Genomic DNA, 25,923 nt, shown 5'->3' on the forward strand with positions numbered 1-25,923 from the left:
TCTAGTTCTTCTTTAAAATTTAAAAAATTCACAAAAGAAATGTTTTTTGTGCACCTCCTCTTCAGTTTCAGTAGAAGCTAAGACCAATTTTGACTTCCACCTTTTTGGCCCCTTGCATCACTGATGAGTCCTAGAAGGAGGAAGCAGCTGTATGCTGAAGTTTAGGTCATTGCCACACTGTATCTGTCATTGCCACACTGTATCTGTCATTGTCACACTGTATCTGTCATCGACACACTGTATCTGTCATTGACACACTCTATCTGTTATTGACACACTCTATCTGTCATTGACACACTGTATCTGTATCTGTCATTCACACACTGTATCTGTCATTGACACACTGTAACTGTAATTGACACACTGTATCTGTCATTGACATACTGTATCTGTCATTGACACACTGTATTTGTCATTGACCCACTGTATCTGTCATTGCCACACTGTATCTGGCATTGCCACACTGGATCTGTCATTGCCACACTGTATCTGTCATTGCCAGACTGTACCTGTCATTGCCACACTGTATCTGTCATTCCCACACTGTATCTGTCATTGTCACACTGGATCTGTCATTGCCACACTGTATCTGTCATTCCCACACTGTATCTGTCATTGTCACACTGGATCTGTCATTGCCACACTGTATCTGTCAATGCCACACTGTATCTGTCATTGCCACACTGTCTCTGTCATTGCCACACTGTATCTGTCAATGCCACACTGTATCTGTCATTGCCACAGTTTATCTGTCATTGTCACACTGTATCTGTCATCGACACACTGTATCTGTCATTGACACACTGTCTCTGTCATTGCCACACTGTATCTGTCATTGCCACGCTGTATCTGTCATTGCCACACTGTATCTGTCATTGACAAACTGTATCTGTCATTTACAAACTGCATCTGTCATTGACACTCTGTATCTGTCATTAACACACTGTATCTGTCATTGTCACACTGGATCTGTCATTGCCACACTGTATCTGTCATTGCCCCACTGTATCTGTCATTGTCACACTGTATCTGTCATCGACACACTGTATCTGTCATTGACACACTGTCTCTGTCATTGCCACACTGTATCTGTCAATGCCACACTGTATCTGTCATTGCCACAGTTTATCTGTCATTGTCACACTGTATCTGTCATTTACAAACTGCATGTGTCATTGACACACTGTATCTGTCATTGACTCACTGTATCTGTCATTGACTCGCTCTGTCATTGACACACTGTATCTGTATCTGACATTGACACACTGTATCTGTCATTGCCACACTGTAGCTGTCATTGCCACACTGTATCTGTCATTGTCCCACTGTATCTGTCATTGCCACACTGTACCTGTCATTGCCACACTGTATCTGTCATTCCCACACTGTATCTGTCATTGTCACACTGGATCTGTCATTGCCACACTGTATCTGTCAATGCCACACTGTATCTGTCATTGCCACAGTTTATCTGTCATTGTCACACTGTATCTGTCATTTACAAACTGCATCTGTCATAGACACACTGTATCTGTCATTGACACACTGTCTCTGTCATTGACACACTGTATCTGTCACTGACACTGCATCTGTCATTGACACACTGTATCTGTTACTGAATGTACCTGATCACTACAGTTTGCTCTATCTATGACGTATCTGTATCTGTCATTGCCACACTGTATCTGTCAATGCCACACTGTATCTGTCATTGCCACACGGTATCTGTCATTGCCACACTGTATCTGTCATTCCCACACTGTATCTGTCATTGTCACACTGTATCTGTCATTTACAAACTGCATCTGTCATTGACACTCTGTATCTGTCATTAACACACTGTATCTGTCATTGTCACACTGTATCTGTCATTGACACACTGTATCTGTCATTGACACACTCTGTCATTGACACACTGTATCTGTATCTGTCATTGACACACTGTATCTGTCATTGCCACACTGTATCTGTCATTGACACACTGTATCTGTCATTGACACACTGTATCTGTCATTGACACACTGTATCTGTCATTGACACACTGTATCTGTCATTGACACACTGTATCTGTTACTGAATGTATCTGATCACTACAGTTTGCTCTATCTATGACGTATGTCCGATAGCGATGTCTTAAAACTAAGATTATTAAGTCCTCTATAATGTCACTAGCTGTGACACTCTTGTTTCTGTATTATCTTCAAACTTGATGTTCATTTTGGCTTAACACGAGAGCAAGAAGACGCTTAAGTAACGATGAGTTGTGCTTACAAAAATCCCTTACGGTGCCTCTGAATTATGCGATACTGCGGAGCCGGTAATTCTAACAGTATTTTGGCACTATTCGTGTCGCAACGTGCGTGTTCTGCTCAAGATTTACATTTTCGATAATATTCAGTCGTTCACGAAAACATAAGTGAAAAAGCTACCAGCTAGGAAGACTTATTGATTGCTTGCTGACTCATCCATCCCCTCAACGTGAAGCCCAGCCCAATTCGTTCAGCATTCAGCTAGACCTTCGGCATATAATACAGTTTGCATTGATCTAACTACGTACCAACACGCATAGTGTGAATACGCATCGGGAATGATATACTCTAAACAAACATCAAACTAACGCTGATCACGGAGTCAATGCGACAAAGTAATCAAAACTCTTTAAAGAAATCCAGAGTGCTAGGTTTGGTCATTGATAGAGTTACTGCTCATGGATCCATTTAAATAGTGACCACCCATTGGCTAGGATCTCTGTGACGCAAATTATTCCCAAATGACACCTAAACCTGAAAGAACACAAGTATGTTATGGCGTTTCTTTCCAATGGAACCAACCCCTATACACAAAATCGATGGTAAAGAGTTGGTTCCAGAGGTTTTAAACCCGGTTGTGAAGGCATCAGTCTTTGATTAGCAATTGGTCTAAATGGATTTTCTGTATTGACAGAAAATATTCTAAATATGTAGTCGTCAGCTTCATACGTGCACTTAGAAACCTCTTTGTCGAGATAAAAATAGCATTTTGTTGCTTAAAGGGTAAATGATGAGTATATTTTTAGAATAAAGGTCTGGGTTCCTGTTGGTATTTCATTTATGCCTTTTTAAGACATTATTTATATAGCTTTTCAAACCTTTTGGTAATGTATGAATTATTTTTGATAGTTTTGTATAAAAAAAATGGTTTCTTTTGGATTTTTTTAATCTTTTAAAACTTAATATAAAGGTTTGGGTTCCCCCTTTTTTTTAAAAATGAGTTTGATGCTTTTAATTAGTTGCTCCAGTTGTTCAGTTTTCATTTCAACGAATTTTATTTCCGAAGTAAAACATACAAAAGGATAAAATATTAGACGTCCACAAACCATATCTAATTTAACTGGATTTCGGGCATGTGGTTCTAAAAATAGAACGTGAAATACCACCAGAGTAACGTAGGCCGTTGAACTGGCAACCTGTACCTTGAAAGGGACACTTCCGGTTTTTTGGCGAACATTTGGTTATAAACGATCAATATCGGCAGAAAATATGCATAGTTGAAATATTTTATAGACAAAGAGGGTTCTGATTAATTTTCTTCTCCAAACTAGCATTAGTTTTGATAAAATAGACTTTTGAAATGGTATCCAAATAAATAGCGTCACGCGGTACGTAAATCAGGAAAGTCTTATTTTTGTAATTATTCTTACCTTTAAATTGCCCATGTAACGATAATCAGCAGCCAATAAAGCTTAATACAGTTTAATTGTCATGAAAAGTATTATCAAATGAAAACTGTGGACATAAAAGTACTTCTTTGCATTGAATGACAGTTTCTTTGGACATAAACAGGGGACTAATTTTCAAATGTAAGTTGTATTAGACTTTCGTGTTAGATTGCCTTGGGAGAGACGCTCGGTAGTCGAAGTCAGGGGAGCTAGAGCTTGTGCAATACTGTTGAATGTACCATGAGCAATGACAAAAAGTGTCAAAAGTCTGGTGTTACAGACATACAGATTTACATTGCAACTACAGAAAAAAATACAATTATTACACAAGTACTTAAAGCAAAAATGTCAAATACGTAGTTAAGAATACCTAGGATAATGAACCACTTCAGTGACTCTAAAGTGAATGTTCAATCCTTCCGCAAGGTCCTCCTCCTCCTCCTCCTCCTCCTCCTCCTCCTCAATTTGTTATATGGGAATAAAACAGGCGATGGTGCTTCATTAAGAGTCCCTGGTCACATTATTCGAGTAACTAACGAGTATTGAGTACATATGTTCTATAGAGAATAACTACTGTCTTAAATATGTTTATAGTGTGTCAACAAGGAATATCAGGTATTTGGGGGCTGCAACGGGGAGGGGCTCCCAATGAGGGACGAATAGTCCGGAGTACGAGAGTATGTATTTTGAAGAACTTAACGGTAGATTGAGTCTACACTTGGTTTATTACTATTTTTTGCATGGTATTTGTGAATCTTCTTAATGATAGTTTGTTATACATTATTATGGAAATGAAATTTATGCTCTGTGTGAACCGTAGTGTGTGAGATATGTTCAACTGAATATTATTTCTTCATTGATTTTTACTTTAAATAAACAAAATTTGACGGTTTAAAACTTATTATCATTACTTTAGATGAGACGAAGAGTCAATAGTGTTCCTGTGATGGTCTCTTTCCTCATTTGTTTTAAAGTGCTCTCCCCTCAGTTACCCGTCTATCCCTCTCCTTCTGTTATGATGTTTTGGTAAATATTGTTTTTGTGTGTTGACGCTTTGTTAAATCGTGTCCATATTTGTTGACTCTTTGTTCTTGTGTTGTTGACGCTGTGGTATATCGTGTCAATACTTGTTGACTCTGTATATCCAGCCTTGTGTGTTGACGCTGTTACATCTATATTCCTCCTTGTGTTTTGACGCTGTGGTACATCTATATTCCTCCTTGTGTGTTGACGCCTTGTTAAATCGTGTCCATATTTGTTGACTCTTTGTTCTTGTGTTGTTGATGCTGTGGTATATCGTGTCAATACTTGTTGACTCTGTATATCCAGCCTTGTGTGTTGACGCTGTGTTACATCTATATTCCTCCTTGTGTGTTGACGCTGTGTTACATCTATATTCCTCCTTGTGTTGACGCTGTGGTACATCTGTATTCCTCCTTGTGTGTTGACGCTGTGGTACATGTATATCTATCTTTATGTGTTGACCATGTGGTATATATTGTTCTGGTATATTTACGTAGTGGTATATTTTTATCCTTTTGTGTTGTCGTTTCTGTATACTTATCTTTGTGTGTTGATGTTTTTATATATTCATCTTAGTGCGCTGACATTGTGGTAGTTTTTTTTATTGAATGATAAGTTTATTGAAAACAGTGAATACAAAACGTTACCATCTTGCAAAATACGCATTGAAACCGGTAAAACATCATCTTAACTACCGAAAAATGGAACACAATGACCTTCATCTTCAATTGTTTCGTTTCACATACGTGTCATGTCTTACTTAATTGATCGTCTTCCCTACTTTCTTGTACCAGCAAGTCATCAACAGTGGAGCATTATGGCTGAATTATTCCTATTGGGGAGTTCTATAGTGTTGGTGTGAAATACTCTGCGGTTGAGAACAAATTAACAACTGACCAACGGGCTTACAGTTAGATATACTCATGGTACATGCGTACCACTTACGAAACAAAATAGAAACAACTGCCATATGCCGCAGTAAATGTTAACTTTGTATGGCTTTCAGAATCGACTTTGTTATTTTATTATGTGTTTCATTATTTCGTATTTCAAGTGATTATTTTGCAGCTAATATTTAAACCATGGTACGGTGTATTTTTAAATGTGAATGTTTTTTTTATAAATCATTTACTCTGCCATCGGTTTACATTAAATGATGACAGACGTTAAATTTGTTATATTTTAAATAACACAATACAGTTTTGAAATTGAAAAACTGGAAATTGATCATTAATTAATTCCTTTGGATCATCATGGATCACCTAACCTATATTTCTTGAAAGATCCCTATACCACTACACTTTTAACCCATATATACAGTACCCTCCCCTTAATTTCGTTCTGGATATAACTGTAGCACAGTTGGACCAAGACATTCCATTTGACAAGGTAACTCATACATTAGGAGCGATAGGGGAACAATCTGAAATCAAGGGTTCGAATCCCGATCTAGCCCCGCTGCATGTTTACACTCGGAGCACTTTCGTTCATTATGTATGGCTTATTTCAAACTTTTATTTAAAAATCGTACAAGTGGTTCATAGTAACTAAAGACTGTTTTCTTTTGTGTCTTTTCAGGATAATTGTCATTAAATGTATAACTTATACACTACCGCGGTGATAGACCTAGCGTTTATAACGTCGAGATGGAGGAAGAGGAAAATGAAGTCAGCATATTTCAGCTTTTCACCAGGGAGTCCATGTTCGCAATCGAGCAGCGAATCGCCGAGGAAAAAGCGAATAGGAAGGCTGAGCGGGAGGCGGCCGAGGAGGGGGAAGAGGAAGAACCACAACGAGAGGAGGACGAACTCAAACCGGATGACCAACTGGAAATCGGAAAGAAGCTCCCTACCTACATGCAAAATGACTTCCCTCGTGAACTGATGGGCAAGCCCATCGAGGACTTTGATGAATACTATGCCAACAAATTGGTATGTGTATAACTAGAATATAATTATATCATATAGTTCAACTACCTATCCATTATATATTATTTGATATAATTTCGTTTGTGTGTTTATACAATGCTAACAAAGTATACACGATGCTACATTACACATTGTCTGTTGAAGCTAGTAACAAAGGGTGAAAACCATAGGGAGAGTTTCAATGATATCACTTCGGAAACAATCTCTATTAAAATTTAAAATTAAAATTTGAGTAAAACACACCCTTGAATCAATTGTAAAAGGACACACATTCTAACATAATATATATACAGTACCATATATACTATAGCAACATAATATTTATATCATTAACGTGAAACAAATCAAAAATGATATACTCTATATACTATAATTGTTTTAGTAACGGAATATACATACTCTATATATTATAACAAGTTTTCGTTGTTTTGTTGCAAACTATATATAAAGGCATTGGTCAATTATTTTCATACTAACAAGAAAACAAAAAAGCCAAGCCTAACGCGACGGTAGTTATAGTAAGATGATAGGTGAACTATATATAGATACCTCAGTAGCAGGATATATTTATTCTACAGAAACTGCAGTAAGCACATTCCATATTTATGTACCTTCCTAATATAGCTATGTTAGTAATTAGTATGTAATTATATAATTATGTGTTATACTAAACAACTACCATGTGTATACACATGCTCAATAATGTTACTTATTGATGTGTGGTACTCGTAAATAATACATAGTTATTATGTAATTAGTGGGTGTACCCTTAATCTGTAAGCTTCATGCGGTATTTGTAATAATTTGTATAGATTTGAAATTTGTCAGTTGTTACTAAACGTATGAATTCGTTCATTAGTTTCTCTATCAAGACAGAAATATATTACAAATCGAAATATTGGATAAAAGATATGGAAAAGATAAGCTACGCGTACCAGTGTATTGCTGTACTTCGCTACAATATAGCAGTAAAATAAGACGGTGTAAAGCAATACATCCCATCCTAAAGATAGTGTAATTCAGAAAATATAATGTCCGAGAGGGGAACACAATATATACAAACTGAAAACCGAACTGTCCATATCACTCCACACATAGTTAGGCTTTTTACTGAGCATGCGCATTAAGGACGTATTCCTAGTAACTATTATTATTATATAAAACGTTATGTCCAAACCATTAGGAAAGAGAGTTTGAAAGTTTATCGAATATATGTAAGTGCCGTTGTAATATTTATGACATTGGACAGAAACTGTGACGCATAGGATACTGCGATCGATAACAACACGAAACCTCGCCCTCCCTCTCTACACCAAAACAACACTCAGAGATAGTAACTGCATTTTGGTCTATTGTCTGCATGTGTTGTCTGGACGTTGCAAAGGACAATTCGGTGGCAGATTTTATATGTATGGTCGGAACAGGCGTGTTAGACGCTCCCGTGTACGTGTAAGCTGCAGAGTGATATTTTTCAATACAGAGTCTGAAATGTATGGTCACATTATTAAATGTAGTCTGAGTTGTAGTTACAGTATGCAATTAAGGGTCTGGAAAGATGTGTCATATCATTTAATAAAGGTTGTGAATTGTATGATAACAATCATTATAGGTTATGAATTGTATGATAACAATCAATATAGGTTATGAATTGTATGAAAACAATCAATATAGGTTATAAATTGTATGATAACAATCAATATGGGTTATAAATTGTATGATAACAATCAATATAGGTTATAAATTGTATGGAAGTGTAATGTCATTTACAGTAAGGACTGAATTGTGTGGTCAGAGTAAATGTAGGGGCTGAATTGTGTGGTCAGAGTAAATGTGGGGGCTGAATTGTGTTGTCAGAGTAAATGTAGGGGCTGAATTGTGTGGTCAGAGTAGATGTAGGGGCTGAATTGTGTGGTCAGAGTAAATGTAGGGCTGGATTGTGTGGTCAGAGTAAATGTAGGGGTCGAATTGTGTGGTCAGAGTAGATGTAGGGGCTGAATTGTGTGGTCAGAGTTAATAAAGGGATTGTGTGGTCAGAGTAAATGTAGGGCGGGATTGTGTGGGCAGAGTAAATGTAGGGGCTGAATTGTATGGTCAGAGTAAATGTGGGGGCTGGATTGTGTGGTCAAAGTAAATGTAGGTGCTGAATTGTGTGGTCAGAGTAAATGTGGGGGTCGAATTGTGTGGTCAGAGTAGATGTAGGGGTTGAATTGTGTGGTCAGAGTAAATGTATAGGCTGAATTGTGTGGTCAGAGTAGGTGTAGGGGCTGAATTGTGTGGTCAGAGTAAATGTAGGGGCTAAATTGTATGGTCAGAGTAAATGTGGGGGCTGAATTATGTGGTCAGAGTAGATGTAGGGGCTGAATTGTGTGGTCAGAGTAGATGTAGGGGCTGAAGTGTGTGGTCAGAGTAGATGTAGGGGCTGAATTGGGTGGTCAGAGTAAATGTAGGGGCTGGATTGTGTGGTCAGAGTAAAAGTAGGGGCCGAATTGTGTTGTCAGAGTAGATGTAGGGGCTGAATTGTGTGGTGAGAGTAAATGTAGGGCTGGATTGTGTGGTCAGAGTAAATGTAGGGGCCGAGTTGTGTTGTCAGTGTAGATGTAGGGGCTGAATTGTGTGTTAAGAGTAAAGGTGGGGCTGAATTGTGTGGTGAGAGTAAATGTGGGGCTGGATTGTGTGGTCAGAGGAGATGTAGGGGGTGGATTGTGTGGTCAGAGTAGATGGAGGGGCTGAATTGTGTGGTCAGCTTAAATGTAGGGGCTGAATTGTATGGTCAGAATTAATGTAGGGGCTGAATTGTGTTGTCAGAGTAGATGTAGGGGCTGCATTGTGTGGTCAGAGTAGATGGAGGGGCTGAATTGTGTGGTCAGGGTAAATGCAGGGGCTGGATTGTGTGGGCAGAGTAAATGTAGGGGCCGAGTTGTGTTGTCAGTGTAGATGTAGGGGCTGAATTGTGGGGTCAGAGTAAATAGGTGAGAGTAAATGTAGGGCTGGATTGTGTGGTCCGAGTAAATGTAGAGGCTGAATTGTGCGGTCAGAGAAAATGTAGGGGCCGAATTGTGTGGTCAGAGTATATGTAGGGGCTGAATTGTGTGATCAGAATTAATGCGGGGGCTGAATTGTGTGGTCAGAGGAAATGTAGAGGCTGAATTGTGCGGTCAGAGAAAATGTAGGGGCTGGATTGGGTGGTCAGAGTAAAAGTAGGGGCTGAATTGTGTTGTCAGAGTAGATGTAGGGGCTGCATTGTGTGGTCAGAGTAGATGTAGGGGCCGAAGTGTGTGGTCAGAGTAGATGTATGGGCTGAATTGTGTGGTCAGATTAAATGTAGGGGCTGAATAGTGTGATCAGAGTAAATGCAGGGGCTGGATTGTGTGGTCAGAGAAAATGCAGGGGCTGGATTGTGTGGTCAGCGTAAATGTAGGGGCCGGATTGTGTTGTCAGAGTAGATGTAGGGGCTGAATTGTGTGGCCAGAGAAAATGTAGGGGATGAATTGTGTGGTCAGAGTAAATGCAGGGGCTGAATTGTGTGGTCTGAGTAGATGTAGGGGCTGGATTGTGTGGCCAGAGTAAAAGTAGGGGCCGAAGTGTGTGGTCAGAGTAGATGTAGGGGCCGAAGTGTGTGGTCAGAGTAGATGTAGGGGCTGGATTGTGTGGTCAGAGTAAATGTAGGGGCTAAATTGTATGGTCAGAGTAAATAAAAGGACTGAATTGTGTGGTCAGAGTTCATGTAGGGGCTGAATTGTGTGGTCAGAGTAAATGTAGAGGCTGAATTGTGTCGTCAGAGTAAATGTAGAGGCTGAATTGTGTGGTCAGAGTAGATGTAGAGGCTGAATTGTGTGGTCAGAGTAAATGCAGGGGCTGGATTGTGTGGTCAGAGTAAATGTAGGGGCCGAATTGTGTGGTCAGAGTAGATGTAGGGGCTGAATTGTGTGGGCAGAGTAAATAAAGGGACTGAATTGTGTGGTCAGAGGTCATGTAGGGGCTGAATTGTGTGGTCAGAGTAAATAAAGGGACTGAATTGTGTGGTCAGAGGTCATGTAGGGGCTGAATTGTGTGGTCAGAGTAAATGCAGGGGCTGGATTGTGTGGTCAGAGTAAATGTAGAGGCTGAATTGTGTGGTCAGAGTAAATGTAGAGGCTGAATTGTGTCGTCAGAGTAAATGTAGAGGCTGAATTGTGTGGTCAGAGTAGATGTAGAGGCTGAATTGTGTGGTCAGAGTAAATGCAGGGGCTGGATTGTGTGGTCAGAGTAAATGTAGAGGCTGAATTGTGTCGTCAGAGTAAATGTAGAGGCTGAATTGTGTGGTCAGAGTAGATGTAGAGGCTGAATTGTGTGGTCAGAGTAAATGCAGGGGCTGGATTGTGTGGTCAGAGTAAATGTAGAGGCTGAATTGTGTCGTCAGAGTAAATGTAGAGGCTGAATTGTGTGGTCAGAGTAGATGTAGAGGCTGAATTGTGTGGTCAGAGTAGATGTAGGGGCTTAATTGTGTGGTCAGAGTAAATGTAGGGGCTGAATTCTGTGGTCAGAGTAAATGTAGGGGCTGAATTGTGCGGTCAGAGTAAATGTAGAGGCTGAATTGTGTGGTCAGAGTAAATGTGGGGGCTGAATTGTATGGTCAGAGCAAATGTAGGGGCTGAATTGTGTGGTCAGAGTAGATGTAGAGGCTGAATTGTGTGGTCAGAGTAAATGCAGGGGCTGGATTGTGTGGTCAGAGTAAATGTAGGGGCCGAATTGTGTGGTCAGAAAAGATGTAGGGGCTGAATTGTGTGGTCAGAGGAAATGTAGGGGCTGAATTGTGTGGTCAGAGTAAATGAAGGGGCTGAATTGTGTGGTCAGAGTAAATAAAGGGACTGAATTGTGTGGTCAGAGGTCATGTAGGGGCTGAATTGTGTGGTCAGAGTAAATGAAGGGGCTGAATTGTGTGGTCAGAGTAAATAAAGGGACTGAATTGTGTGGTCAGAGTAGATGTAGGGGCTTAATTGTGTGGTCAGAGTAAATGTAGGGGCTGAATTCTGTGGTCAGAGTAAATGTAGGGGCTGAATTGTGTGGTCAGAGGAAATGTAGGGGCTGAATTGTGTGGTCAGAGTAAATGTGGGGGCTGAATTGTATGGTCAGAGCAAATGTAGGGGCTGAATTGTGTGGTCAGAGTAGAAATTGTGTGGTCAGAGTAAATGTAGAGGCTGAATTGTGTGGTCAGAGTAAATGCAGGGGCTGGATTGTGTGGTCAGAGTAAATGTAGGGGCCGAATTGTGTGGTCAGAGTAGATGTAGGGGCTGAATTGTGTGGTCAGAGTAAATGTAGGGGCTGAATTGTGTGGTCAGAGTAAATAAAGGGACTGAATTGTGTGGTCAGAGTTCATGTAGGGGCTGAATTGTGTGGTCAGAGTTAATAAAGGGACTGAATTGTGTGGTCAGAGTAGATGTAGGGGCTGAATTGTGTGGTCAGAGTTAATAAAGGGACTGAATTGTGTGGTCAGAGTAGATGTAGGGGCTGAATTGTGTGGTCAGAGTAAATGTAGGGGCTGAATTGTGTGGTCAGAATAGATGCAGGAGCTGAATTGTGTGGTCAGAGTTCATGTAGGGGCTGAATTGTATGGTCAGAGTAAATATAGGGGCTGAATTGTGTGGTCAAAGTAATGTAGGGGCTGAATTGTGTGGTCAGAGTAAATGTAGGGGCTGAATTGTGTGGTCAGCTTAAATGTAGGGGCTGAATTGTATTGTCAGAGTAAATGTAGGGCTGCATAGCGTGGTCAGAATTAATGAAGAGGCTGAATCGTATGGTCAGAATTAATGTAGGGGCTGAATTGTATGGTCAGAATTAATGTAGGGGCTGAATTGTACGGTCAGAATTAATGTAGGGGCTGAATTGTGTGGTCAGAGTAGATGTAGGGGCTGAATTGCGTGGTCAGAGTAAATGTAGAGGCTGAATTGTGAGGTCAGAGTAGATGTAGGGGCTGAATTGTGGGGTCAGAGAAGATGTAGGGGCTGAATTGTGTGGTCAAAGTAAATGTAGGGGCTGAATTGTGTGGTCAGCTTAAATGTAGGGGCTGAATTGTATTGTCAGAGTAAATGTAGGGCTGCATAGGTCAGAGTAGATGTAGGGGCTGAATTGTGTGGTCAGAGTAAATGTAGGGCTGCATAGCGTGGTCAGAATTAATGAAGGGGCTGAATCGTATGGTCAGAATTAATGTAGGGGCTGAATTGTATGGTTAGAATTAATGTAGGGGCTGAATCGTATGGTTAGAATTAATGTAGGGGCTGGATCGTATGGTTAGAATTAATGTAGGGGCTGAATCGTATGGTTAGAATTAATGTAGGGGCTGAATTGTATGGTCAGAATTAATGTAGGGGCTGAATTGTATGGTTAGAATTAATGTAGGGGCTGAATTGTATGGTCAGAATCAATGTAGGGGCTGAATTGTATGGTCAGAATTAATGTAGGGGCTGAATCGTATGGTTAGAATTAATGTAGGGGCTGAATCGTATGGTTAGAATCAATGTTATGGCTGAATTGTGTAGACAAATCACAATCAATATAGGGTCTGAATTTAATGATCAATATCATTGTAGGGTATGAATAGAAGTTTTATCTTTTAATGCAGTCTGAATTGTATGGTCAGATCAATGAAATGCCTGAATTGTATGTTAACAATTAATGTAGGGTCTGAACTGTATGGTCATAATCAATGTCGGGTCACATCACTATATTGCGTGGATTGCATGGTTTGAGGCATTCTGCAGACTGCATACTTTATTTTTCATAAGGTCAGAGTTGTAAGCAAAATTCTTCAAAGAAGGGTTCAATTGTTTTTTAGCGTTTATGTCGCTGTCACGAGTTCATCATATCCCATAAGTATCATTTATAAGGTTGAATTGCATCGTTCTAGGGTCTGAATTAAAGGGCCTTATAATCTGATGTAGGCTCATGATAGTAGGCTTCGAGGTCGTTAGGCAATCAACATTTGTATCATATTCTCTGCTTCGTAGGGTTTGGTTTGACTCATATTTGACGATTGATTGAAAAGTTCAATGCTTCTATACAACTCCATCTTGCAATGTTATGATAGTAGGTTTTGAGCTGTCATTGAGCTTATGAACTAGAACGTAAACTTAAAGGGTTGAAATCGTAGGGAATATGTATTGTGGCAAGCTAACATGTTATGACAACTCTGTATCTGCAGTTTCTCATGAAAGGTCTGAATTATGATATTGTGACACGTAATCTTTTACAGGGACGTAACCAGGACTATGAGTATGTGGAAGCATACGAAGCGCAAAGCGCGGAGTAGGGGTGGGTTCGGGAGGGGGTTACCCCCTCCTGAGTTTGGGGGGTTCCGGGGGGGGGGGGGGGGTTACCCCCCCCGAGTATTTTTTTGAATCTGGAACCCATTCTGGTGCAGTTTGAGACATAAAATATCTATCATTTTCATATTTGGCTTGTAGTATTTTTTTTCAACGGCGTAATAATTAGTTCCATATGAACAAGGAACATTTTCGTTAGATAGTCAATAAAAGAAACAATATCAATGAGATAATGAATTCACTGAGGGCCCAGGCTTATATGAGTTGTTAAAGTTTATCACATAAAGTTCTACAATGTGATCCTTGTTAAAAGTACACTTGAAAAAATTACGTGGAAGCCCGTGCGTCCGTGCGTACGCCTGGTTACGTCCCTGTTTTATATGGTTTCAGAAATTATAGTTTGTTGATTTTCGTCATTTCGCGGGGGAATGAGCATTTGGGTTTGTTAATTCTCGTCTTTTTTCGGAGATGCAAAATCGAAAAACAAATTTGTTATTTCTCGTGTTTTATGGGCAAAGGACAAAACAGCCAAATGTCACAAATCCGCCAGCGTATCTAATGTAGTATGTAGTATTGTATGGATTACAATAAATAAATGACAAGCAATCATGATATATGTTTATCACGGAGTCAAGCAATTACTTAGAGCATCTATCAAATTAAACAATCAAGTGATAAGCTGAACATTTAGTTGATTCCCTACCGTAGTCACTAAAATCAATCAACATTGGTTGTTTTCGACAATAATGTTATATTATTCCACGAGAAAAAATATCAATAGTAAAAACCTCCTTTTTCAAACCATGAAAGAAGCTATTTTAGATAGAATGGTTTAGTATTTACAATTTATTATAATAGTTGAGAAATCTCATGGAAATGACATTAAAGTGTTGAAAGTAGTTAATAAAGATTAATAGTAGATTATTCAAACCTTTTCCTAGTTGCGCGATCATAAAACATGACGGTAATATTATGGTTTACAACGAACGCAACATATCTTATTGCTGTTACAGCATTCACACTGTCTTTGTTCATAAATATTTTTTATATTTTCCGGAAGACATTTTCTTTGGGGCAAACGTGCTAGTTGTATAAATATAGAAGTTGGAATTATATCTCACGCCAAACGAGGTCGCACAAAGCGTGCTTTGCTTGTGCTAATCTAGATTTATAGACATTACACTGACCTTGTGAATAAAGGATCGTGTATACAAAGTTACAAATTTATAGGAAATATCTATTTATACCAGACTACGACGGATAGACAATACTCCCAATATCACTATCAGTCCCTGGCTCAGCTGCGGTATACATTCTAAACAACAAACCCAGTTCTTTGACGCCCAAGTCATTCAACATCTCAGCATTTGATACCCTAAGATTAAATAAATCACTTGTCTGTCGCAGCAAAGAAAACACAACCCGAGATTTCTTTGACATGTATTCAGTTACATTTTATTGTACGGACCATTTACGTTACTAAGGAGGAAAAAAAAACAATATTTGAAAAACGAAAATTCTAGACGCTCTCGGATACATAATGGTTAAACATGATACCGTTGTGTAACGCTTGCGGCAATTAAGAATGTGCCACCTGTAGTCACAGCGTAATATATTCACCACACGTTTCTGAATACCTGTGTATATTGTGACATCTTAACCAGTAGGTCAGACAGACAATTTATCCGAATGACTACGGTTTAATATGCAGGTCATTTTCACTATTTTTAGAACTGGGACTAATGGCTATGGAATTTAGAAAAATATGTCGCATTTATGCAAATAGGGGAAACTTTAGAATTATATCGTACATTACTGTGAAATCAGTTACTTCTGTGTTGTGTTTTATTTCAATGATTCCGTGGGTACACCTCATCCCGTGGGTACTCCTCATCCCGTGGGTACACCTCCTCCACGAATTCCTTTGTTTTTGAAGTAATAACATGTTCGACATGGAGATATTTTCTGTATCTGTGGTATTCCCTTCAACTTTCGTGTGCACTAGAAACCTACGAATTCATGTACCCACGATTTTTTTTTTAAATTTTGAAAACAGCGAAATTCACTGTACATGCTTGTTGTTGATGCCAGAAATACGAATTATGTAGAAGTTATAATGTTGTTCTATTTATTGACATATCTCTTTTTTGATTTCAGAGTTTCGCCGTGGTGGCAAGGGATTGGACGATCTTCCGATTCAGCGCCACTAAGGCCCTCTACATTCTAACCCCATTCAACCCTCTCCGGAGAATTTCCATATGTATCCTAACGCATCCATATCCTTTCCAATACTTCATGATATACCAATGATCAACCCATACAAGGACTTAATAAGAAATGATAAGTTTCAAAAACGTTTAATAATGCCCCACACCTTTTTGAAAATCCTCGATACGCTTATATATATGATCAGTTTAAGCTTTTTACATCTGCATTTTTTCATTTAAAACCATTATTATACACAACTGATGTATATATATAATAAAAGCTAATTATAAATCGCGAAATATGAACTAAGTGGGATCTGTTCTTTTTGAATGCGGAGTAAGTTTAGATAGATGTATATTGACGGTCTTGTGAAAAATGAAAAATCCTGAAAATTTTGCTCCAATGCCAAAAATGTGATACTTAATTCTGCGAAACTGAACGGCTCGGTTTTTTTAACTGTAAGATAAAAAAAGGATGAAATTTTCTTACCTTATCAATTTGTATAAAAAGATCTACGAAGTCGGCTACTGGCCCCAGGTCAGTATTTTTTTGCCGGGTACTCCGGCTTTCCTCCACCTTCAAAACCTGGCACGTCCTTAAAGGACCGTAGCTATTAATAGCATATATAACAACCAAACCAAACCAAGCCTTTTATAACATCTACGTTATTTAAAATGACAGCAAAATAAGCAAGAATTCCTGTAAAAATCATCTTGTGTTATTACCACCCACACTTAAAGACACACATTTTCTGTATCTGCCTGTGATATAAGTGAACTCAAATATGAAGACATCAAATGCGTCGAAATGAATGAAATGTCTCGCTTCAGTTGCCATTGTTGACGAACAACTAAAATATTAAGCGGGATGATAACACGGCCATTTGCTATCATCATTATTATTGTATCGTCAATATGGAAAATTAACATCAATGTCAATAGAAAATAACTCATCACATTCTGGAGTTTAGTCTTAATGTAAGATAACACCATACTTTTAGATCGTATAAAAGATAGCACTCTTGGTCTAATTGTGTAACTATTTGTCAACTTATAAAAATGATTATATAAGTTATATAAAACTTTTCTAATATATCAAAAGATTCATATTTTATTTTCAAGATTTTTGTCTTGTCATTTCTTATAGATCTAAATTTAGTAATTTCAAAAACCACATATATATATTTTTTGTTATTTTAAGCTAACTAGACTTTGATAAATAATGCCTTTCTGTATCATTTTTATCTCTATCTAAGTGTTTCTATAAAGATTAGTTAGCTTAAAATGCTAGAATAAAGAACGAACGATATCCTACAAAGTAACGAGTTTCTCCTCCAAATAGTCTATATGCAATTCTTATATATCTTTAGCGTTCTGGAAACAGTTTCCACAGCTAGCTATAGATTATTGATATGGAGTGTAAACCTACGCGACCCTGTTTTTGGCGTAGACGGAGATCCATGTGGTCTGTGACATTGTATTGCCATTGCATTCTAGCCTGGATAGGTGTGACATTTGATGGAAGAGAGTGATGGCTAGACCTATTCTAAAAGGACACTCACATTTTGTTACACTAACTAAAGCACCAGTTGAAAACTTAAAAAGAGCAACTCATCAGATTCATGAAATATTCAAAATACTATTCTATTTTCTTCATTCGATTTTCAGTTTCAAGGTACTTTGAATTGAATTAATATCAGCATGATTTATGAAGTATAAAACGCTTGTCATTAATGACTTCGATAGTATCAAATAAGTTTTAATGAATGATAAAAAAAACCTTTTTTTCTCGCCTGAGACATTAGTATATATATTTTTTTTTTTATAAATAAGCATCTATAAGAAGGGATCCATTAATACAAGGGAGTCAACGAACTAGTAGGCTTTTTGAAATTGTCCATTTCATTTTTTTGGATATTGCCAATTCAATTTTGGCATACCAATTTGATAGGTGCAAATACATTTGTTCGTTCTACGTCCATCTTCCATTGGTGAGTATGGTAACATTCGTTGATTTGATTGACGTCTGAAATGTATCTTTCCTTAATGTGTTTCACTGTGTTCAGTCTCTGTGTTATCCTCACCATCATCGTTAACTGCGTGTTTATGGCTATGTCTGGAAGTTTCCCCACCATGGAGTGAGTATACAGAGACAGGCAACCACATATTATCCGTAAAGTAATATAATCATAAATTCATTTGTTATTTAGAATGCGAATCATATTGACAGTAACAAATATTTCTGTTTTTAATGTTGATGACATCCTACAAAAAATTAGTTGTTAAATCATACATTTATTCAGATGCATATTCCTTTCAATAATATGTGCTTCGATGTAGTCTATAATATTTTCTTTTCTTTTTTTATCAAATGATTGTCTTTTAATGCCATTTTCTGGACATACCTTTTAAAGAAAGATAGATGATTATTGATTAAAATATACTACATACAAATGATATGAATGACCAATAATGTCGTGTTTTTTTCATCAGGACAATATTTACAGTTATTTACACCGTTGAAGCGAGCGTCAAGATCCTGTCCCGTGGGTACATTCTAAAAGATTTCACATATCTCAGAGACCCTTGGAACTGGTTAGATTTTTCAGTAATTAGTTTGGCGTGAGTATCATTTCATCATAACAAACCTGTTGTTGCGTATGAATATGACAGGTTGAGATATTACAGTTGAGCTGATATGTCTGTAATTTAATATGAATGTTACTTTCATACTTCCCCTCCATAACCTAAACTTATCAGATTAAGAACAATACAGGTTAGTTTGAGAATCTATTTTCTGACAGTATTTACTTATTTTTCACTAATTACGAATATGTTGATTTTTAATGTAATACGTGGGCCCGGTATATCCGGTCTAGGTCGCTCAGATTTTTGGAATGTAATACGTGGGGCGGTAGATCAGGTCTAGGTCGCTCAGATGTAAGAGTTAACCAGTAGTTAGGGAAAACTTGAAATATGAAAATCAAGAACATCTGATATCTTTTCACTTCTAAACATTTGTTGAGACAGATCAGATTGATTGAGTTTACTTTGAAAGCTATTGCTTCTTTTTTGCTACAGTTTGACTTTTTTCCTAGCCACTGGTTAAAGCTGACCATTTTTAAGCAACTGGGACCAGGGTGTTACAAATATCTTGTCGCATACAAACATTGATAATGAGACAATTAGAGATCATTTAAGTGCTGCTTATATTTATGGTGATTTATTGTTAAGGGCGTGGATACTTATTTACAGATTGTTGCTCTATGTTTTAATGAACCAGTATTCAATTCCTTCTTTTCTTTTACAGATACATTACAATGTTCGTCAAATTAGGAAATCTCTCAGCACTTAGAACCTTCAGGGTATTACGAGCCCTAAAAACTGTAGCTGTAATACCGGGTAAGATCTGACGTGTACATAACTGTATTGTTTTAAAACGGCAATGGTAATACCAGACTAACTTATTTGAAACTTGTTAAAACACTTTCATATCAGGTTAGCCTTTACAAAATAATATTCATAACCCTGTCTTAAGTTATAATGATACCAAGGATATTTTAAATAAATATATGCCAGATAAACCTTTTTTGAAAACGGTATTTTTATTTGAAGTGTTCTTTTAAGCTGCATGTGCTTTATATAATATAACAAAAACGGAAGTGACGTCATTTCTGATTCTTTCATAGGGTTAAAAACCATTGTGGGTGCCTTACTCGAAGCCGTTCGACGGCTGCGTGACGTCATGATTCTGACCGTGTTCATGCTCTCCATCTTTGCCTTGATCGGGATGCAGATGTACATGGGCGCACTGCGCAGCAAGTGTGTTTTAAATGCGGACAATGACAACATGACTGACGATGAATACTTTAACTACGTTTGGGACAGAGGTATGTATAGTGTCAAAAATATAAATCTTTCATACTTTGCCCTAGTTTCATCGATTTTGAGGTCGAATCACGGTTTTGTTAACTTGACACTTCAGTATAACTTTGATTTTTGGCCATGGAAATAAAACACTTAGGCTTAATGTAGAGAGTCCTTACTCTTTTGTCTTGTACACATGCCCTCTTAAGTTATGCTCCTGTATACATGCCCTCTTAAGTTATTCTCCTGTTAAATTCATGTTGTCTGCTTATGCGTTTAATGACAAGTAAAGATTGCAGGACTTTTTAGGTATATGGATGAGATTGATCAAATTCCAATGCTGTACAAAGGTAATACTATACCAAATAGCATGACCGGTATTGTAGTGGTTAAGCTCCCTGCTATATAAAAAGTAATTGGGAAATTAACTCAAAGTCAGAAAAATGCCAAATAAATTAGAACTCTTCTTCGTTAGAGGTACGACACAACGCAACTATGTACTGAAAATATAGGATATATTAAAATAGTTTCTACGATAATTATTTATTTATCAATATCTGAATATTGGTTTTAAGTCACAGACCGTTCATGAGACTTGATTCTTGGTTTAAATTTTCTGGAATTGAAGCTTTCTAAACAAATGTGTTAATTTAATATTGTACCTTACAATCGTTGTGGGATTTTTTTACTATGGAAAATAGATAAAGATAAAATAACTGAATTAATTTACACAAAAAATGTTAACATGTATCTTTCTTATTTATCATAAAACAAACGACATATGATATATTTACTAAAATCTACTTCTCTAGATATGTTATACATTTATGCACTATCTCGTTTTATAGAGAACTGGTACCCTCCGGATAAGTTTGTCGAGCCATTTCTATGTGGGAACTCGACGGGAGCAGGGTAAGTGTCCTCCCCATAGCATATCATTAGCATAATAACCAAATAAGGCAATATGTTTTATAAAATAATTACTCCTAAGCTTTTGGTTATGTTCAGTGTTGTTTTTATCATATTGTGATCCTGTTAAAATCCCATCGAATGTATTTTTTAAGTTCGATAATTTTGAAAGTATTAGTGATTTCCTTCCACAACTTCTACCAATTTCCTAGCTCCCGACACATTGGATAAACCTGCTGGCGGGTAACGCCGTGGACGTATTTCATTGTTTTTTCATAGAATTATAACATCACGTAACAATGCTTTGCGCCATCATTTTCGATTATGACGGCATATGTCATGGCAACAGGTTCAACGATTGGAAACAGAAATAATGCATTCCCAAGGGAAACATGGATTTCTAGATATGATATGAACGTTACGGGAGAAAAAGGACCCCAAACTCATAATATTTGCTTATCATGTTTATCTTACTCTCATTAACTAATTTTCAAATCGTAAAAGACACTCGGTATACATCGTGTTTTGATCAATTTGGAAATTAATTAACCTGAGTTAATTGAGTTAATTGAGTTAAAATTGACAACCAACATCACTCGTTTAAGAACCTCTATTTAATTATTGCATTAAATGTATTTTACTAATTTCAATGCATCGGTCAAAAAAATAAAATCAATATATTGGTTTAATATTCAGAACATCCGTTCAATTTTCAATGTGTCAGTTAAACATTTCTGTCAGATACTCATATAACACGCAGAGGTTCAGTGTGTCCTTTAAATGTGTCGGTCAAATTATTCACACCACAACATATTTCACTGTATAATGCTATAAGTACACGTATTACGACTTTATTGCTTATTTGTTAAATTATACACAAATGTAAACAGTTTTAATGTTAAAGAAAATGTGGAGTACTGAGAAATAACATGCATTGCTTTCCTTACCTACTCTCGGTTAGAAGCATCGTTTGATTGAAGCAGATCAATTCCTATTGCAGTATTTTTAGGTTTAATCATGTAGGCACATGTGACAGTACGTTCGAACTTAGGCTATCCCGTAATATCAAATGTTTATATTAAACACAAACAGGGTTCGTATTAAACTTGTTGTAACGATTCATGACCAACTTGTCCCTATGTCAAGCTTTAACAAAGTCCCCTGAAACGTTGCAACACGTTTCATACGTACCTGGCTTGTTGATGAACAATTTGACAAGCGAGACACAACAGTATAACGGAAGCCTGCCAGGGCAAATTTAGATGAATTTGTAACTAAATGCTGTATTGTTGGTTTTAGAGATTGTCCAGAGAACCACACCTGCATTCCACAATTACATTCCAACCCCAACTACAATTACACTAGTTTTGATCACTTTGGGGTGGCTCTTCTCTGTGCCTTCCGTCTGATGACGCAAGATTACTGGGAAAACCTGTACATGCTGGTAAGTCGGTTAAGCTAGGTAAGTCAGGACAATTTGTCATACACAGGTGGAATCTATCGTGCATTGATACTGTAAACACATGTATAAGGAAAGCAGAGGCCTCCTGTATCCGATTACATGTTGGAAAAGGCGCCAAACGTTGGGCCCATCGTATAATCGGGGTGTATACGCCAGTGTCTTCGGCTTATGAGAAATCAAAGAAACAACAGTTGACCTGCTGCCCCCCTTGCAACATTTGTGATCTTAATTTTCTTGTACCTACATACCTTTTTGTTGCCTAATGCCTTGCTTAGTTATACCTCACTTTTACCATGGGTTCTGTTATTATCACCTGCTTAACGTTCAGAAATTAGGGTTATTGCAACAACTGGACTACCCTTTGTCAATATCATGTGACCGGGTAGAATACGATGCTGGGTACCTTCGTCATGGTACTTCGATCAGGTAGTACTCTAAAGTCGGTATTAAATCCGCGCTATCGCAAGGAGGCAAATACACCAACATACCCTACATCCAGCATACATACACAAGCACGCATGCATTACACACATGAAGACATGTCCTTAAAAGAGTTAGCTGTAGATAGGACGTTAAAAAAAATATATAATCAATCGAAACTGTAAATGAACATATTTTTAGCGGTCATCGTATTTTAGCGCTTTTTTTTTTGTGCTTGAAATATTGCGTTTGAAATATTGCGCTAAAGAATGATTTCGCATTACGTTCTAAATTCCTCGTTTGATTGCAGTAAATCACGTCATATTTGTAGAGACTTTATTCGCGCATTTTTGTTTCAAACAAGTAATTTGCAAGGATTTTAATTTGCAAATGAAATAAAAGTAGCTTCATTATATATCTTGTTTAAATGTTCTGGATGACAGATTCACAATAAATTTAAAAAACTTGATGTATTTGTATGTGAATTAACGCGAACATAATTCATTAAAAGTGTTTGCTTCTTTTTATAGGTTTTGCGTGCAAACGGTCCTTGGAACTGTCTTTACTTCATGATTGTCATATTGTTGGGCTCGTTCTATCTGGTCAATCTCATCCTCGCTATCGTAGCCATGTCGTACGATGAACAACAGAAGCAGGATAAAGCTGACGAGGAAAATGAAGTAAGGATCAATAAAGTTTACAAAACAATTAAGTACATTATGTATTTCATAGCTCATCATCTGCATTAGGAAAATTAAAGAGAAACATTGAATTAAAATGAGCTTCTATTAAGACATTATGGTATTGACTTGTAATATTGTATGATAGAAATATTATAGATTCATTTTAATGGTTTTAAGCGAGGCTCTGCTGAGCTAAAATCAATACTTTGAAATAAAATTAATAAATCTTAGATAACGTAGAAACGAAGACAAAATAATGTTTGTCATCTTATCAAGAAGTATTGCGAAAACTGGCATTTTTTTTTTTATAAAAGCAAGTCTTCGTGACGTCATATGTGATGTCTTCATGGTTACGTAATCAGAATGTCATAACGTTCTATTGTCTTACTTTTGACGTCACATTTGAGAAATATTACATTACGTGATACGCAAAAATGGTATAGTTATATTAAATATATCACGGCAGTCACACAATGAAACAAGGTTGCCATATGCTAAAGCAAAATTGTCATTTAGATAAGTTTATTTATTTTCGTTTCTTACTTGTTGTTTATTTAAAATTCAGTATCATAACATTCCCTTTGACATCGAACCTATTGCTTAGTAGCATTGAAAACAGGTTATGTTACATATCAAAGATTTGCTCCATACACAGACAATGAATGAAACAAACATGTCACAGCGTTTTAAGACTGACTGAATGCATTGTCAAGCTAAGGCCGACTGGTCCCTATGCAAACTGTGAAAAGAAAGGAACCAGTCGGTCTTGAAACAATGCGACACGTTTATTACGTTCATTGTGTAATTGACAAAGGGAGCGATCGGTCTTGAGAATATTAACACGTTTAATACTGTACAAGGAAGTCGTCGTATACTAGAAATATATTTTCCAAATAGGCGGATATATTGTTTTCGACGTGTAACCTTCCCTTCAGTGTTGATATTTCGCCTTTGATTACGATAATGTACTTCTTATCTTTTCTTTTCTTTGAATAATATGCAGCTATTATTATTCATTAAAAGACAGACTAATATAATGTTTAGAATTTGCTGAATGTCAAACTTTCTGTAATAGGGCAGATTAAGATAGTTAAACAGATGTAATATTCTCGGTATGTTTGCACTATTCTGAAGGCAATGGAAAAAGCAGGGATGTCACCGGAAGCACACATGGGTGGTACAATAACAGTAGTTGTACCGCAGGGGATGACAGGAAGTCCAACTGGTTCCAATATTACTTTACCACCGTACAACGGAAAAGAGGACAAGGACAGCGGGAGTATTCAGTCGGAAAAACAATCAGAAGAGCTCGCACACCATCCTATAGTGAAAGTAGGTCCACACATTGTCTACGTACATTCTAAACTTTGGGCTTCATGTGCGTCTCTATCGAGACTTGCTCGCTTACGCTTTCATCATTGGACGCAATTAAATATATTGAGTGTTATCCAAATGACTGCAGTGTAGGTTTTGACGACGAACGTGTAATTTTCAACAGAAATGTTCAAATGCCTCGTTTCAGCTTCTTACGATTTTGCATGATTTATTTTTCCAAATAATGATTACAACATTACTCGCCCCTTACCGAATCCTGCAACGTTGCAGCCAACTGCAAATGGCATGCATGTGCTTGCTTCAACCAGCATTGAGTTGGCGCAATCGTGTCTCCTAATGGTTTTGTAGAATGTTTGGCATACGTCAACTACTAAAATATCGCAGTTCATTTTTAAAGGTAAATTTTAAAGAAATCACATTTTTGGAATAATCAAGAAATCAACTTGGAAAGAGACTAATATCAATGCTTCTCATATTTATTGATGTATTTTATAATGGGTGTTTGACTCAATTAACAGGGGTCGAAAGATTATTCTATTTTATCAATTTTTAATAATAATAAAACCTTTCCCCCATATTTTACAACATAAAAAGGTGGATATTGATTCAAACAGATAAAATAGTTTACTATTGTTTCAAAATTCATGCTGACATTTCAGATATATCTGCTCAGGTAAAGAATACGGGTTTTGTAAACGTATGATACGCGAAAGTATGAAATAAGAAATGGGCAGAAAAATGTTCTCAACCATCTTAGCAGCCAGGTGGCATCGGATCTACGTTACAAATTGACAACACTATGAGGGAAAGTCGTCGTTCTTGGTCTGTTTCCCTGCATAGTCAACTTCAAATTGTACTACTGCAGATAAGATCGTTTTCTCTGTGAACTGTCCTCACGTAGTGCATTTAAGGCAGACATTTTCAGTTTTAATATTGAGATGTACTTCAAAACGTTCTTTGAATGATATACAAATATACTCTGCATAACTTATGTTTGGTATGCCATCGATTTGTGCTTAAGCATTCACCATCTTTAGATAATTAAAACATCACAAGAACTTATTTTTTAATAACTTATTTATAATAAGCGTACA

At 37.3% G+C, this 25,923-nt stretch overlaps 1 protein-coding gene across 14 annotated transcripts in view; it reads left to right on the plus strand.

The window, feature by feature from the left end:
• LOC110442316 (sodium channel protein para-like) overlaps nucleotides 1–25,923 on the plus strand; it is a 162,664-nt gene that overhangs the window by 95,081 nt on the left and 41,660 nt on the right. For 13 of the 14 annotated variants that reach the window (XM_021485855.1, XM_021485853.1, XM_021485854.1 and 10 more), the window contains 10 exons: nucleotides 6,299–6,651; nucleotides 16,104–16,222; nucleotides 18,211–18,291; nucleotides 18,647–18,775; nucleotides 19,464–19,555; nucleotides 19,843–20,043; nucleotides 20,869–20,932; nucleotides 22,229–22,373; nucleotides 23,342–23,491; nucleotides 24,626–24,826. In XM_021485855.1, the coding sequence (XP_021341530.1) occupies nucleotides 6,367–6,651; nucleotides 16,104–16,222; nucleotides 18,211–18,291; nucleotides 18,647–18,775; nucleotides 19,464–19,555; nucleotides 19,843–20,043; nucleotides 20,869–20,932; nucleotides 22,229–22,373; nucleotides 23,342–23,491; nucleotides 24,626–24,826 (1,467 nt within the window). In that variant the 5' untranslated portion in view covers nucleotides 6,299–6,366. The remainder of the gene's footprint in view (nucleotides 1–6,298; nucleotides 6,652–16,103; nucleotides 16,223–18,210; nucleotides 18,292–18,646; nucleotides 18,776–19,463; nucleotides 19,556–19,842; nucleotides 20,044–20,868; nucleotides 20,933–22,228; nucleotides 22,374–23,341; nucleotides 23,492–24,625; nucleotides 24,827–25,923) is intronic. The other variant, XM_021485859.1, reaches the window with a different exon arrangement.

This window comes from Mizuhopecten yessoensis, unplaced genomic scaffold, assembly GCF_002113885.1.
Source record: "Mizuhopecten yessoensis strain PY_sf001 unplaced genomic scaffold, ASM211388v2 scaffold716247, whole genome shotgun sequence".
NCBI classification, from domain to species: Eukaryota; Metazoa; Mollusca; class Bivalvia; order Pectinida; family Pectinidae; genus Mizuhopecten; species Mizuhopecten yessoensis.